Source organism: Erinaceus europaeus, chromosome 12 (genome assembly GCF_950295315.1).
Source record: "Erinaceus europaeus chromosome 12, mEriEur2.1, whole genome shotgun sequence".
NCBI classification, from domain to species: Eukaryota; Metazoa; Chordata; class Mammalia; order Eulipotyphla; family Erinaceidae; genus Erinaceus; species Erinaceus europaeus.
The window spans coordinates 47,966,990-47,982,170 of NC_080173.1; the positions used below are offsets into that span (position 1 = coordinate 47,966,990).

The window sequence follows — 15,181 nt, forward strand, 5'->3', positions numbered from 1 at the left end:
TGTTATCCTGGCAGCACCTAAATCATTAGTGCCGCGCAGAGATTAGGTTGTAATCTCCCTGCTGGGTGCTGGCAAGCGCCAACAGCCAGGAAGTGGGAGGAGGCCCTTCCCTGGGAGCAGTTGGTGGAGGGGCACCCTGCTGTCAAGCCCTGCTGTTCTCACCTCCTCTGGGAAGCCCCAGGCTGGCTTTCCCTAGGCTGGAGGGTTGGAGGATTTGGGAGGGGGGTGGCCCACAGGAGTGCCTCTGGAGCCTTTGCTTCATGCTCCTTTGCTGGTGTCACTGTCACTCTCCCTCAGAGAGTGGAAGGGAAAAATTACTCTCCTTTTTTTTCAAATGAGGAAACAGAGGCTTGCAAACTGGTCTTCTGATACACCTGACTCTGCAGCTCCCTCAGGGCTATCTATGGCCCTCTGACTTGGGGAACCCTAGGCCAGGGGCTGAGTCTTCTCCCCTAAACCTGGGAGCTTCCTTAGGTGGGAGGTTAATTCTAAGTCTAGTCTGCGGGGGGGGGGGGGGGGGCTCCCTGTAGGCTATTCTGAACCTAGATCTTTTTACCTTCTCCCTGAATGCTGAGTGGGGGGCCAGGCCAGGCCAGGCCTGTAGCGCCTTGTTCCAGGCCCTTTCTGGTTTCCAGGGCTGGGTTCCAGATAACCCCAGGAATGAGCTGTGTCTGAGGATGGTGGATCACCCTAGCCTGGGGCTGTGGCTCCAACATCACCTTTGTTCCTCAGCACAGGGTGCTGCTGTGGCCTCCGTGCCCAGGCTGGACTTGGGCAGTTGGGGGGCCTGCAGGATGTGCTCATGTGTCCATCCTGGGCCCCGGGCCCTAGGCAGAGGGCACAGAAGCAAATTACACAGCTGGGGTTTTGGCTCTGACTTCAAGGGTCAGGAGCCTTCCCCCTCCTTCAGACTGTCTATAAAGAGCTGCCTGGGGTCTCCATGCAGATCAGATCCTACATTGACCCATGGATGTCATGGCTACCTCCATCACCAGCACCTGCCAGTTCTCCACCTCTGGCTCCGTCAAGGACCTATGTATGCCCAGCAGTGGTGGGGGAATTTCTCGAGTCTCCTTAGTCCGTGTTGGGGGTGCTTGCCAGGCCTCCAGCCTTCTGGGAGCAGGCAGCTGTGGCAGCATGTCGGTCACCTCCTGCTTCTCAGCGGGTTTAGGGGGCAGTCATGGTGGGGGCTACACCTGCAACCTGGGTGGGGGCTTTGGCTCCGGCTTTGGGGTGTCAGATGCCTTGCTAGGGGGTGGTGAGAAGGTGACCATGCAGAATCTCAACGACCGCCTGGCCTCCTACCTGGACAAGGTGCGTGCCCTGGAGGAGGCCAACGCCGACCTGGAGGTGAAGATCTATGACTGGTACAAGAAGCAGAGACCTGGGCCGGCCCGTGACTACAGCCACTATTTCAAGACCATTGAGGATCTCTGGAGCAAGGTGGGAGCTCACCACCCTCTGCCCTCTGCCCTCTTTACTCCTCCCTGCTACTAAACCACTCCATTTCACTCTAGTCCAATTTTGGATGCTTGCAAAATTTTTCCTCCATCCAAGATCTCCACCTTGCATGCATGAATCCGTCCATCTATCCATCCATCTACCCACTCACTGTCTCACTTGCTGTGTGACCCAGACCTGTGCCGCCACTGGTCAGGTCTGGAGAATATTCCCTATAGGTAATGAAGGGAAGAGCAAGAAAAACTCCACAAACCCTTGAAGGTAGCAGATGGCATTTCAGGTGCAGAGGACAGTATAGGTGAGCTCATAGAGGTGGGAGCAGGTCTCCTTCCACTCCCTGGATCTGCTCCCACCTGCCTCACCTCCTCCAGGCAATCCTACTGGAGGGATGACACCTGCCTCTTACTTTCAGATCTTGAGGTCCCTGTAACACTCTGAGGTTAAGTCTACATCCTATTCAACATGCAGATCTCACCCAATCTGGAATGTACTCATGGCTGATTTTTTTTTGTGGATCCTCCTGTCTTCTCCATGATGGAAACTCTGGGAGTCCCCAATGACCAGGGCCATGTCTTTCCTTAGAGATTGCTGAGAAAGGGTATTGTGAAAGAAGTAGCTGTGGATAAAAGACTTTTTTTCCTTGGAAGGTCTATGGAACACACACACACACACACACGCACACGCACACGCACACGCACACACACACACACTCATGACTTCGGAGAACATGGCCTTTGCTATCTCTAAATGTGGGATACATTTCTGCACAGATTTTGGCCCCTGGAGGGCACTACGGTGTTACATCCCTAAAGACAGGTAAGACATGAGGAGACAGGGACGCTGGGCCAGCCAGGATCAATAGATCTTCGAAGCCAGGCTGAGGGGCTTTGCTACTTCTGCCCAGAACACGCAGCCAGCGGGGAGTTCCCCAGGTTCCCCCTGGAAGCAGCTCTGTGAGCTGTGCCAGATCAGATATGGAGCTTGGTCTGGGCAGTGGGGAACCCAGGGCAGTCCTAGTGAGTCAGTGCTCCTAAGCTTTGGGGTCAGCCAGCTCCTCACCGCCAGCCTCTGAATCATCCCGCTCTGGGGCTTTAACAACCAGGTTCCCTGAGCCCAAACAGCCTCTCGAGCAGGTGGGTGGGTTGGGGAGGGCCTGCCTCCTGGACTGCTTCAGTCTGCGGGGGTGTCCCCCCATTAGGCCTCCTATAACTCAGCCCATAACCTTAAAACATTCCTAGCTCTTCTCAGCTCATACACCCCTGCACAGAGCATCCTCTTTGCTTCCTGGGGCCAGGAAGCCCAGCCTCTCCCTCTTCCCACCTCATGGCCCTGATCTGAGCCTCCCCCATAGCCCAACCCCACTCCTGCCTTCTCCTATAAACTTCCTAGTTGACCTTGTGGGAAAAGAAAACCTTTCCCTGGGCTTGAGGTGGGGCCAGTCATAACCTTGTTAATTAATTAGCCACTCAATTAAACCAATGTTTCCCAGGGGCTGAATCTGGGCCAGGTGCTATGTCCTGGACTGCAAATTCTGAAGATAGGAAACAAAGAAAGAGACTGTCTACCCTGGAGCTCAGAATGGAAAGGGAAATAGCCCCCAAAGTCATAGAAAGAGTGCACCTGGGAGTTTGCTGTGAAGGGGAAATGGGCAGTGAGGAGGGACCCTGAATAGGGAATCCAGGAGTGCTTTCTGGAGTAGATGGCAACTTTAAGGCAAATGTAGTTAAGAAAGAGTGAGGTTGTGGTCCAGGAGGTGGCACAGTGGCTAAGGAACTAGACTCTCAAGCATGAGGTCCTGAGTTCAATCCCCGGCAGCACATGTACCAGAGTGATAACTGGTTCTTTCTCTCACTCTTCCTATCTTTCTCATTAATAAATAAATGAAATATTTAAAAAAAAAAAGAGTGAGGTCCAGACAGCTTGGACAGTGAACCTCTGATGGGAGAGGGGTGAAAATAAGCCCCAACCCCCCAATCAGCTTGCCTGTATTTAGAACTTGCAGCCCCCTCCCCTGTTCTGTGCTGGCACCTGGAATTTCCAGCAGTGCACCCAAAGAAGAGACCGTAGGGACTCACTCTCACCTCCCTCTCTCTGGCCAGCTCGCTAAAGGGCTGCAAGGGTGGGGGTGTTCATTTGTCCCCACCTCTCCCAGATTCTGGCGGCTACCATGGACAATGGCAGCTACGTGCTGCAGATTGACAACACCCGCCTGGCTGCTGATGACTTCCACACCAAGTGAGCCTGCCTGCCAGGGGGCTGAGGGTGGACTTGGCCACACAGGACATAGCCTTCTATCCACAGTGTGTGTGTGTATGTGTGTGTGTGTGTGTGTGTGTGTGTGTGTGTGTGTGTGTGAGAGAGAGAGAGAGAGAGAGATCTCCAGGGCTCATGTCTGCATCCCTCCAGGTATGAAACGGAGCTGAACCTGCACATGAGTGTGGGGGCCGACATCAACGGCCTGCGCAGGGTGCTGAATGAGCTGACCCTGGCCAGAGCAGACCTGGAGATGCAGATCGAGAGCCTGAATGAGGAGCTGGCCTACATGAAGAAGAGGAGGTGAGGTTGATTCAGGAGTGCACCAGAAACCCACCTGGGAGCCAGCAGACTGGACTCCTATGTCCTCCTGGGCCAGGCCCATGTTCTCCATTGAGCTGCTAATTCTGGTGGCTTCTTGGCCTTGATCCTGGGGGATGCTGAGAGGTCCTGGGAGCTGAGACCTGGAGGGCTATGCTCCCTCCTACCCCAACAAGGACATTCTTCTCCCCCCTCAATGCACAGCCCCCTGTGACAGTTAACTCACTAATGAGTGAATCAGTCTAGGAACACATGTGCTAATTATTATAATTAATTATAATGATGATAGTAATCATAGAGAGGAACATCTGCATGCTTCCAGTGATTCATGGCAGTTATGTGGGCTGGGGTGAGAAGGCTCTTTTCTCACTGCTGGGAAGAGGCTGAGAGGTTAAAGGCTGTATTCAAGGCTGCATGGGGGGCTTCCCACTCTCCTGTCTTACTCATATTCACCCAGCAGGTCTGATTATCTCTGCCACATATATTATCTCTTCTTTCCAGAGATCTCTGGCATCTAGGAGCCTCCAGGCTCAACCCAAGGATAGGGACCCATCTGGTAATTTATTTATTTATTTATTGGGGGATTAATGCTTTACAATTGACAGTAAATACACTAGTTTGTACATGCATAACATTTCTTAGTTTTCCGCATAACAATACAACCCCCACTAGGTCCTCTGTCATCCTGGTGATTTCATTTTCAGCTGGTCTCTGGGCTGGTCTGAGCTGGGGGAGCCCATCTCCCCAAGTAGCAGGAGCCCAGCAGGGTCTCTACCTGAGGTCTCCCCTTGAGATTGGTTATATGGCATCCCCAGTAGGCTAACATCACCTATGACGTCTGTGTGCTGTATAGCTGGCCATGGGGCAGGGCATGAGTGAAGCTGGCTTTCCCTCTTTCTTTCTGTCCAGGAAATGAATGCCCTTCGAGGCCAAGTGGGTGGGGATGTCAGCGTGGAGATGGACGCCACTCTGGGGTGGATCTGAGCTGCATCCTGAACGAGATGCGTGAGCAGTATGAGAAGATGGTGGAGAAGAACCGCAAGGATGCCGAGGACTGGTTCTTCAGCAAGGTGGGTGGCCCTGCACCAGCAGGTGCGCACAGGTGTGCACACACATGCCAGGTGTTGGAAAGCTGGATCCACGCACTGTCCCAGCTGGAAGGGCCTTTGGAAACTAATAGGACCAACCCCTTAAAGAGGCCTCAACACATCTTTTCCTGTGGTCTGGGCAGCAGACCAGGTCTTCTACATAACCATATGGGCATCGGGTACCTACAGATATATATGTGTATAGATGTATAACTCAGGTCCTTGGTAAGTACCCTGGGTGTCAACAGGCTAGCAAAAGTCACCAAAAAGGGCTGAAGAGACAGCATAATGGTTATGTAAAAAGACATTGATGCCAGAGGCTTCAAGGCCCCAGGGTCAATTCATAGCATCAACATAAGCCAGAGCTGAACATTGCTCTGGTAAAAACCAAACCAAACCAAACCAAACCAAACCAAAACAAACCAAAACAAACCAAAACAAACCAGACTAACCAACCTACCTACCAAACAAACAAAAACTATAAACAAACCATCAACAAGGAAGCCTGACTTCCAGCAGTGCTTATAGTGTAGTTTTAACCAATGCAACGCCTGTAAAACAATGCAAATTCTGTCAATCTGGGTACAGAAAGGCTTTGTATGGGAGTTTTTAGAGCCCTGCTCCCAGACGTCAGAAGAGCTGGGGGAGCAGGTCTGGGAGGTCAGGGCTTCAGGTCTGCCCCTGAAAGCACCCTCAGTTGCTGACTCTCTCTGCTCCTCCCCTATCCAGACAGAAGAACTGAACCGTGAGGTGGCCACCAACACCGAGGCTCTGCAGCAGGACCGAGATCACTGAGCTCCATCGCTCTGTGCAGAACTTGGAGATTGAGCTGCAATCCCAGCTCAGCATGGTAGGCCCCCCAAACCCCCTAGGCTGTCACTCCAGGTATGTAACCCCCCACTCAGAACCAGGGATCCCTACCCTGCCTGTCACCTCACACCAAATGCATGACATGGCCCCTCTTTGCTCCTGCCACTGCCTCATATGCCAGCAGCGCCCTCAGATCCACGCAGAGGGGCCCCTCTTCGAGTGTTCCTATGGGGAAGTGCCTTGACCCAGTCTCACCCAGTCACCCACCTCTCGCCACACAGAAAGCATCTCTGGAGGACAGCCTGGCAGAGACCGAGGCGCGCTACGGGGCGCAGCTGCCCAGCTGCAAGGGCTCGTCAGCAGCACTGAGCAGCAGCTGTGTGAGGTCTGTTGTGACATGGAGCGCCAGAACCACGAGTACCAGATGCTGCTGGACGTGAAGTGTGGTCTGGAGCAGGAGATAGCCACATACCGCCGCCTGCTGGAGGGCGAGGATGCTCAGTGCATGGGCGTCTTCTCGGTGGGGGAAGAGTGAGGGTGTGAAGTTTTAACCATAGGGCAGAGTACCTCCTGGCCCAAGAGGAGGTCCCAAGGTTTGCTGGGAGTGGGGTGTGAAAACAGGATCTGGGGTCGGATTATGAGGATCGTTGAAGACAAAATTCAAGTCTTGGGCTTTTAGGGCCCAGGAGGTAAATCAGTGGGTTGAAATTATTCCCTGCATCAGTGAGGTCCTGGGTTCAAGTCCTGGTATCATGTATGATAAAGCAGGTGTTCTGGTCTCTCTCTTTCTCTCCCTCCCTCCACAACACACTTTTTTCTTCCAAAGATTTATTTATTTATTACTGGGGGGTTGGGGGAAGAGGAGGAGATAGAATCAAAGCATCACTCTGGCACATGTGATGCCAGGACTCAAACTGAGGTCCTCATGCCTGAGAGCCCAAAGCTTTATTCACTGTGAACACAGACAATTTACCGAACAGGAGAAAAAAAAATAAAGCCTTATATGAGATGGACAGAGAGCAGAGGAGGAGGTGATCATTAGCACCTTAGAACCTTCACTTTCAGAGACTGACTGGAGGCTTAGGGCTGCACCAGAGAGGCCCAGAGGAGGCCAGAAGGGGATCTGGGCTGGCCAGCCTTGAGATGTGGCCGGGACAGAGGCAGGGGATTGGGGGCAGTGCACTCAGGAGATGTGCTATGACTATAAGCAGCAGGGCCGGATGCCTGGGCGTGGGGGCGAGTGTAACTCTTGGGTGAGACTCAGTGAGTGGTGAGTGATTACGTAGAGTGGGTGACAGTGACCCTGAGTTTCCACTTGGGGCTCTGGCTCTGACAGCTATGTGGCTGGAGATGCCATGACCCAGGTTGGGTGAGGAGTGAGGTGGTTTGGAGTTGGGAAGGGTGACAGCATCCTAATGTAGAGGGGCTTATTTGTATTTCAGGGAGGGGCTTATGAGGATGTTCTGGAGTGCTTTGCTCTCTGAGGATGAGGAAATTCATTTGTAGTCTAACCAAGGTCTCTACTGGGTTAATTGAGTGGATTTGTGGGGCCCTTCAGGATATGGACAAACCACTCAATCCACTTCTCCTTGCAAAACTTTGGTTAGCCTTGAAGCACCATCTGCTTCTGACATGCCCCTCTCTCTGCAGCTTGGCCACCCAGTACTGGTGTCTTAGCCCAGCCGGGGAGGTAAGAGCTTGCTTGTCTTGTTCAGTGGGGACAGGGAGAGGCTGACGACCCTTGTTTGTGAGGGAGGGGCCCTGACTTGAGGTTTTTTGTGTCCCTCTCCTGCACCCCCTTAGTGTCGATGACCAGCCGCCAGGTGCGCACCATTGTGGAGGAAGTTCAGGATGGCAAGGTGGTCTCCTCCCGAGAGCAGGTGCGTCGGTCCACCCACTGAGTCCCTGTCCCACCTGTGGCAGCCCACCTTCTGCTCCCAGCCAGCCACTGAGGCAGCCCTAGTACTTATCTGGGCTCCTACTGCCTTTCTGTATCTGCTTCCTGCACCCCCTCACTCAGGAGGCCCTCCTAGGTTTATCTTAGTAACTGCCATTAAAGTTTTACCCAAAGTCTAATGCCTCTTGTGATGTGTTCTGGTCCTTGACTGGGGGGGGCAGTTTGGGCTGAGGGACAGGCGAGGGGACGAATGTGAGTGTTGAGCTGGCACTTGTTGCCTGTCACCTTTTCTGCTAGGCCCAGACCTAGGCTTGCTGGAGGATGAGGGAAATAAGCAGACAGGCTAAGAGTGAAGGAATGGGTCAGCCCCGTCCAGGGAAGTATCTAAGAATCATCCTCCTGGGTCCTCATGACCCGTGGTCAGCAGACTTCTTGGGGCACTACATGGGGTAAGAGAGCTCCCAGCTTTCGGGAGAGCCCAGGCTCAAGATCAGAGTGGGGCAGGGCAAGGGGCTGTCTGAAGGAATGGTCCTGAGCACGGATGGGGAGAGAAGGTGGCAGCGACAGTCAGCCCAGGAAGCCAGACTGGCTCTGCCTACCTCGGGGGTGTGTGTGGAGTGGGGTGAGCATGGGGGGCATCCTGTTTGCTTTGGTGGCTTGGCAGCTGCTGGGCTATTGGAGCACTGCTCTCAGCTGCTGGCAGGGGCTGTCTGGGCCTGTCTGGGAAGTGGAAGACACCAGCAGTCTGAGACACTACCACATTCCGCCCAGCAGGCCTGCTGGGACCCTGGGACCAGGGCTGGGCTGGGCAGGACTGGGGGTGGGTCATGGCAGGGAATAGGGTGGGTCTGTGGAGGAGGCCAGAAGACCAGCTGGGGGTGGTGGTAGTCCTGGAAAGCCTCTTCTTGGGTAGTGTTCTTGAGGTTTCTACGTGGCTGGGACATTGATTCAGTCCCCTTGGCTCACCCTGAGACTTGATCTCTATGCCATCCAGATCTGGGTCCCTGAGCATGAGGGGCAGGGGCAGAAGGTATCTACCCTCTACCCTGAGGTCATGGGGGGGCATTGAAAAAGGTGGATGAAGATGTACCCCTCAGCCATCTCACTTCCCTTTGTGGCATTATCTCTCCTTTCAGCCTGCCACCCACCCATCTACAGCCCTCACATCTCACCTACTCTAGCTGGGCACCTGTAGGAAGGAGGTGGGGAAAGGTTCAAAGTTAACCATCGGGTCCCAGGTGTGGGGGCAGGATCACAAAACTGACTGGATTGATGCTAAGTCTCTGGAATCAGGCCTCTGTAGTTGGGAAATGTGCCCAGGGCCCTGGAGTTATCTGGGTACCATGATGGGGATGGAGGATGGAGCCCCACCAGTCAGATCCTGGTATTGGATGGACAGCTAACACTAGCCCTTTCTGAGCCCTGTGTAATGCCTGTGTACCTCATAGAGTGATAGTCTTGTGTGGTGGCTTGGTGGGTGCAGGTCTAATTTCCCAGGTGGGATGGAGTTTTAGTCCCCACGCTAGTCCTGGTGAAGTCAGTAGCCTTGGGCTGGGGTGATCTGCTCCCCGACCTGTTTTCCACTGGACACAGGGTTGGGGCTGGCTGGCTGGGGTGGCAGCTCCCTGGGAGGGCTCAGGAATGGTGACATCCTACCTTTGCCTCTTCTCCGTATTAGGTCATGGGAAAGCATAGCTGCAGGGCCTGCCTGATTCACAGGTGACAGCCTGAGACCAGAGACACTCAGACGCACACGCTGACGCCCAGCACAGAAGTTCAGAGAAATGAGGCAAAGCCCTGATGGTGGGAGTGGAGGGGGCCCACAGCCACCTGGGAGCTGGCAGGTGGCCAGCGGTGATGAAAGCCCAGGGGAATGGAAACTGGGGAGCGAGCCTGTTGTAATCGCTACGCCCACTTACTGGCTTATAAAGGAAGCAGGCGGGCCTCAGCAGCTCCATGCACCTCTCTCTTCTCGAACCCTCTTTGTGTTTGCCAGCCTGCTGCCACCATGACCACCACCATCCGCCAGTTCACCTCCTCTAGCTCCATCAAGGGCTCCTCTGGCCTAGGGTGCGGTTCGTCCCGCACCTCTAGCCGCCTCTCTGGCAGCCTGGGCTCCGGCTCTTGCAGGCTGGGCTCAGCAGGCGGGCTGGGCAGTGCCCTCGGGGGCAGCAGCAGCTACTCCAGTTGCTACAACTTTGGCTCTGGCGGGGGCTATGGCAGCAGCTTTGGGGCTGTGGATGGGCTGCTGGCGGGAGGTGAGAAGGCCACCATGCAGAACCTCAACGACCGCCTGGCCTCCTACCTGGACAAGGTTCGTGCCCTGGAGGAGGCCAACACTGAGCTGGAGGTGAAGATCCGCGACTGGTACCAGAAGCAGGCCCCAGGGCCCGCCCGAGACTACAGCCACTACTACCAAACTATCGAGGACCTGAAGAACAAGGTGGGGGCCCAGGGAGGGGGGTGATGAGGTCTCTTTGCCCATCTCCTGCCCTTGACTGAGGTCTAGCCTACCCTAGCAGCTGCTACAGAGTCTATGAGACCTTGGGGTCACTATGTGGCATGTTCTTCTTTACTTGGGGGTGGGGGTGGGGCGGGGAAGTGGGATGGATCAGGGACAAGCAGACTCCAGGAGTTGTTTGGAAACTTAGTTCCTTAGTCATGGAACTTCCTGCCACCCCCGTGTGGTATGGGATAAGAGGGTGCACGTGTAGGCTAGACCCGTGGGATGTAGGGGTGTGTGGGCACTTCCTTCTCTCCTTAGATCATTTTGGAAGGAAGTAGGGGGTAAAGGCAGAAGACAGGGTGGGACCTCAGGAACCTCATGTGTATTATTATTATTACCCCTTCCTCATCCCTCCTGTTGCAATCATGGGGCTGAGCAAATATGGTCGATGGCTGCTGGTTGGAAGCCTTTTAGGACTTCCCAGGGGCCCTGACTTGTGAGGGGTCCTAGTCTCCTTTTGGGGAAGGTTTTCAGAGATTCCACCTTCTTATCTGTAAAGTGAAGAGTTTTCTATATGACCAGCTTTTTTTGGGGGGGGGGTTCTGGGGTCTTTTCTACCCTGAGGCCATTATCCCACCTCCTCTGGGTACTCCCAGTCTGATGCCTGCTTTCACTGAAGGCAGAGCCTGGAATGGGGATCTGGACTGGGGGCAGGCACTGAGGGGAGGGGAGACAAGTGGTAGGGCTTCAGACTACTGCTCACCTGCCTCTGCCAATAATCATCTTCAACAAAGGGCAGGAAGTGAGGATTCCTGGACAGCCAGCCTCTTCCTGGCCTGCAGGCAGGGAGATCTATGTCAGCACTCTGGTCCTGATTCCTCCCCATCTCCCCATCTCCCCCAGATCCTCACAGCCACTGTGGACAACGCTAGCATACTGCTGCAGATTGACAATGCCCGCTTGGCTGCTGATGACTTCCGTACCAAGTGAGCCTATGGGCTTGTGCATACAGGGAAGGCTGGGTGTTGGGTGATGCAGGGGGTGGGGAGAGGAACTGGGGTACTTCACCCCAGGACTCCTTGATTGATGGTGGCAGAGTTTGGGGCATGAAAGTTCTAGGAGCTGATAAGAGCTCACCTTTTAGTGTGGCTATAGCAAATTCTGAAGGTGGTTTGGCTGTGGCTAGTGCCGGTAGGAGGCAGAGAGGACAGAAGCAGGGACATCAGTGTGTATGGTCCTGGCCCTGTGTAGTCCCTGAGCTGGAATGTGTTTCCTCCTCATCACAAGCCTTGACAGCCCTGGTGAAAGCAGTGCTGCTCTGGCACCTGGACCTGTCCAATCCAAGCATCTAGGCTGAAATCTGGTTTCCTTTTGAGGTTTGAGACAGAGCAGGCCCTGCGCATGAGTGTGGAGGCCGACATCAATGGCCTGCGCAGGGTGCTGGATGAGCTGACCCTGGCCAGAGCCGACCTGGAGATGCAGATTGAGAACCTCAAGGAGGAGCTGGCCTATCTCCGAAAGAACCATGAGGAGGTGAGGGCTGGGTCAGTGATTCAGAGGATGTGCAGTGGGTAGCAGGGCTCTGGGCTGTGCCAAGGTGGGGCCTGTGGGAGGCTAGCAGGGCAGGTGGGGAAGTGGTCTAAGCCAGCTTGCAGGGCTGTCTTCCAAGGATCAATTATTTCCCTGAATCTGAGGGAATCTCAGGGCTATGCAGAAACATCATCTGGCCATGCTCAGGAGGATGGGATAGTGCCAGGAGTTCATCTCCTTATCCTAGTTCAAACCCTTAAATCTGTGTATAGAAGTTTGAGAATCAGAAGGATCTTCTGGGGACACAGTCCAAGTATTAGATATTATCCTTATGGTCTGTTGAGGGTGACACAGAACTTGGGAACCCCAGTGCAGTGGTGGTGGCAGAATCCACATAGACCAGGTGACCAAGTCAGAAGGGAGCTCAGAGGGTGGAGGAGAGACAGGACACAGGAGGAGTCTCGGGAGGGTTCCCAAGTGAGCTATGAGGACAGGCTCAGTGCTTACCCCCAAACCCCCTTCCCCCAGGAGATGAACTCCCTGAGAGGCCAAGTGGGTGGTGAGATCAATGTGGAGATGGATGCCGCCCCTGGAGTTGACCTGAGCCGCATCCTGTCCGAGATGCGTGACCAGTATGAGAAGATGGCAGAGAAGAACCGTAAGGACGCTGAGGACTGGTTCTTCAGCAAGGTAGGTGTTTCTGGGGCCAGAGGCTTCTCCCAGAAGTGAGGTTCAAGGACTGATGACTGACAGTCATCCTGGCACCTGGGATTTTGGGGAGATGTTTTATTCTCAGTAAGCTACACGGACGCCAGGTAATCAGGGTCATCACTGTAACTACAGGCTGGAGATTGACTGACCTTGGGATCTGGGGGGTGGGTAGAAGCCTCCTTGGGAATCAAGGCTGAATAAAAAGTCCTCTTTCCACTGAAGGTCTCCCTTAAGAAATTAGGAACTGTGTCCCACGATGTGACACAGTGGATAAAGCACTACATAGAGTCAATTCAGTCCCTGGTATCACAGGTGCCAGGGTGATGCCCAGGCTCTCTTTCTATCTTTCTCTTTCAAATCAATTAAGAAAGCAATCAATCCACCTTAAGTCCCCCCCCCCCCAAAAAAAAAAAAGAAAATAAAGGGAAAGAAAGAAAGAAAGAGAGAAAGAACTCACAACTTTCAGAGGAGTCTGGCTGCAAGTCCTGGCTGGCTCTCACATTTCCTATTCTCATCCTTCCACTTGTTGGGATTAAAGAGAAAGCATAACATTTCAAAAATTCCTGGACTTTAGGAAATGGGGAGCTGGTGAGAAGTTGCAGCTTCCACAACTGGTTGGGGATGTGACCAAGAGCCTCAAGGTGGCCTCAGCTGGAGTTAAAGGGAGCAGTCTCAGCTCTGGGAACTTGTCTAGGAGACCATAGGGTTTTCTGACATGAAGAAGTGACCCCAGGCTCACTTTGTGTTTTGTCTACAAGACAGAGGAGCTGAACCGTGAGGTGGCCACCAACAGCGAGCTGGTGCAGAGCGGCAAGAGTGAGATCTCTGAACTCCGGCGCACCATGCAGGCCTTGGAGATCGAGTTGCAGTCCCAGCTTAGTATGGTAGGTGCTCTATCGGGTCAGGGGCATACACAGGGCCCTGTCGGGGGCACTGGCTACTGTTCTAAGTGACCCCTTGTGCTCCTGATCCTCCTGCAGAAAGCATCCCTGGAAGGCAGCCTGGCAGAGACTGAGAACCGCTACTGCATGCAGCTGTCCCAGATCCAGGGGCTGATTGGCAGCGTGGAGGAGCAGCTGGCACAGCTGCGCTGTGACATGGAGCAGCAGAACCAGGAGTACAAGATCTTGCTGGACGTGAAGTGCCGTCTGGAGCAGGAGATTGCCACCTACCGCCGCCTGCTGGAGGGCGAGGATGCCCAGTGAGTGGGGTCAGGGTTGGGGACCTAGGAGTGGGGGTAGAGTTACTAGACCTGCATCTAATTTCACCCTTTCTCTCTCTTTTTGCAGCCTGACTCAGTACAAACCCAAAGAACGTAAGAACCTTGGTAGCTGAGCTTTGTGGGGGCTGCATGGGCAGGCGAGCATGCACACACTGCTGGGGAGGGACCTCAGTAGTTCAGGTGGCAGATCCCCTTACCTGTCAGGATCGATGCTCTGGGAAGCAGAAGAGCGAGACACTGATTGAATGGAAGGTGGGGCAGGAAAGGTCCTCACCTTGGAGATACTAGTCTGCGGAGAGAGATCTGTTTTTGCTCAGGAGCCTCTCAGCAGACAGGGAAGTACTAATTTAGGCTTCCGGGGGTCTACAGACCCACAACAGTCACCTGTTTCTGGTGTCTTGCGTCTGATTGAGGAAAGGGGTGTGGTCCTTGTCCTCCAGACCCTACTCTGATGGGGGAAGATGGTGATCCTAGTTCCTGGGATATCAGATCCAGTGGGGGTGATGGGTGCCTGGTCTTTGTCTAGGAGATCCCAGCCTGATACAGGACATGGGAGCATGTTTTCTTTTTTCTGAGAGACTAGGAGAAGGGAGAAAGGGCCCTGCTTCATGCAAAAGGACACAGTAAGTCAGGATGAAAGATCAGTCCCCTCACCCCCCAGAGGTGGGACTCACACAGGGACCCATGCAGAGGGACATGGACAGAATGGACATATATGCCAGGCCAAGTTGAGGGGTCATCCAAGGCTTTGCACTTAGGGGATGGGGGGGGGGTGCTGAACAGGAATGCTTCCGCCCTTGCCCACCTCTGGGTGTGTTTTTCCTGCAGCTGTGACCACTCGCCAGGTGCGCACCATTGTGGAAGAGGTCCAGGATGGCAAGGTCATCTCCTCCCGTGAGCAGGTGCACCAGACCACCCACTGAGGACTCTATGCCCTCAACAGCACGTCCAGAAGCAGCTGCCCCACAGTCTTGCAGCCTCTGGCCTCCCTAGCTCAGCCTCAGCCTTTCCCCTTTCCTTTGCACCCACCTCTGCCTGACCAATAAAGCTTGTTGACTCACATGTGGAATACTACCTGATTGTGGCTAGTGAGGAAGGGGTAGCAGGAGGGGTGGACTGATCCAGGAGGTACCAGACCCAAGGTGGGGTCAATGCATGGCTGGACGTGTGTGTGTGTGTGTGTGTGTGTGTAGTGGCTTCTTCTTTCCCTACAAGTAGGCCTGTGGCCTTGGGCAGTGGCTTCTCCTTAAAAGATGGTGAAGATTTCAGGTGGGGGAGCCTGAGTTCACCCTGAGGGATAAAGCATCAAATCAATTGCTCCCTGAGGACCAGTGGTCTGTGCTCCCCTTTGAGAGGGGAAGCAGGATCCCCATGGGAGAGGCACAGAGTAGGGAGGAGGAGGCAGGCTGGGGTGAGGGTCTAGGTTCTGCTGAGGCTTAGGA

General features: G+C 54.2%; 2 protein-coding genes across 2 annotated transcripts; both read left to right on the plus strand.

Moving 5' to 3' along the window:
• Positions 1 to 553: 553 nt before the first annotated feature.
• Positions 554 to 8,009, plus strand: LOC103124753 (keratin, type I cytoskeletal 42-like). Its single transcript, XM_060204885.1, is given in 12 exon segments — positions 554 to 1,443; positions 3,614 to 3,696; positions 3,868 to 4,017; positions 4,537 to 4,723; positions 4,945 to 5,002; positions 5,005 to 5,105; positions 5,853 to 5,899; positions 5,901 to 5,973; positions 6,215 to 6,269; positions 6,272 to 6,434; positions 7,584 to 7,603; positions 7,737 to 8,009. Coding segments are annotated over 12 exon segments (1,512 nt in total). The 5' UTR covers positions 554 to 966; the 3' UTR covers positions 7,835 to 8,009.
• Positions 8,010 to 9,780: 1,771 nt separating this feature from the next.
• KRT17 (keratin 17) lies at positions 9,781 to 14,801 on the plus strand. The gene is made up of 8 exons (XM_007535487.2): positions 9,781 to 10,273; positions 11,180 to 11,262; positions 11,653 to 11,809; positions 12,335 to 12,496; positions 13,276 to 13,401; positions 13,498 to 13,718; positions 13,807 to 13,832; positions 14,568 to 14,801. Exons 1-8 carry the CDS (start codon positions 9,839 to 9,841, stop codon positions 14,660 to 14,662), a joined length of 1,305 nt encoding a protein of 434 aa, XP_007535549.1. The 5' UTR covers positions 9,781 to 9,838; the 3' UTR covers positions 14,663 to 14,801.
• Positions 14,802 to 15,181: the final 380 nt, after the last annotated feature.

Excerpts from the sequence above, each read along its gene's own strand:
- KRT17 (XM_007535487.2), top strand. The coding sequence starts at position 9,839 with ATGACCACCACCATCCGCCAGTTCACCTCCTCTAGCTCCATCAAGGGC. Across the intron at positions 10,274-11,179 it reads TCGAGGACCTGAAGAACAAG|ATCCTCACAGCCACTGTGGA; the intron begins GTGGGGGCCCAG and ends CATCTCCCCCAG. Across the intron at positions 13,719-13,806 it reads CTGGAGGGCGAGGATGCCCA|CCTGACTCAGTACAAACCCA; the intron begins GTGAGTGGGGTC and ends CTCTTTTTGCAG.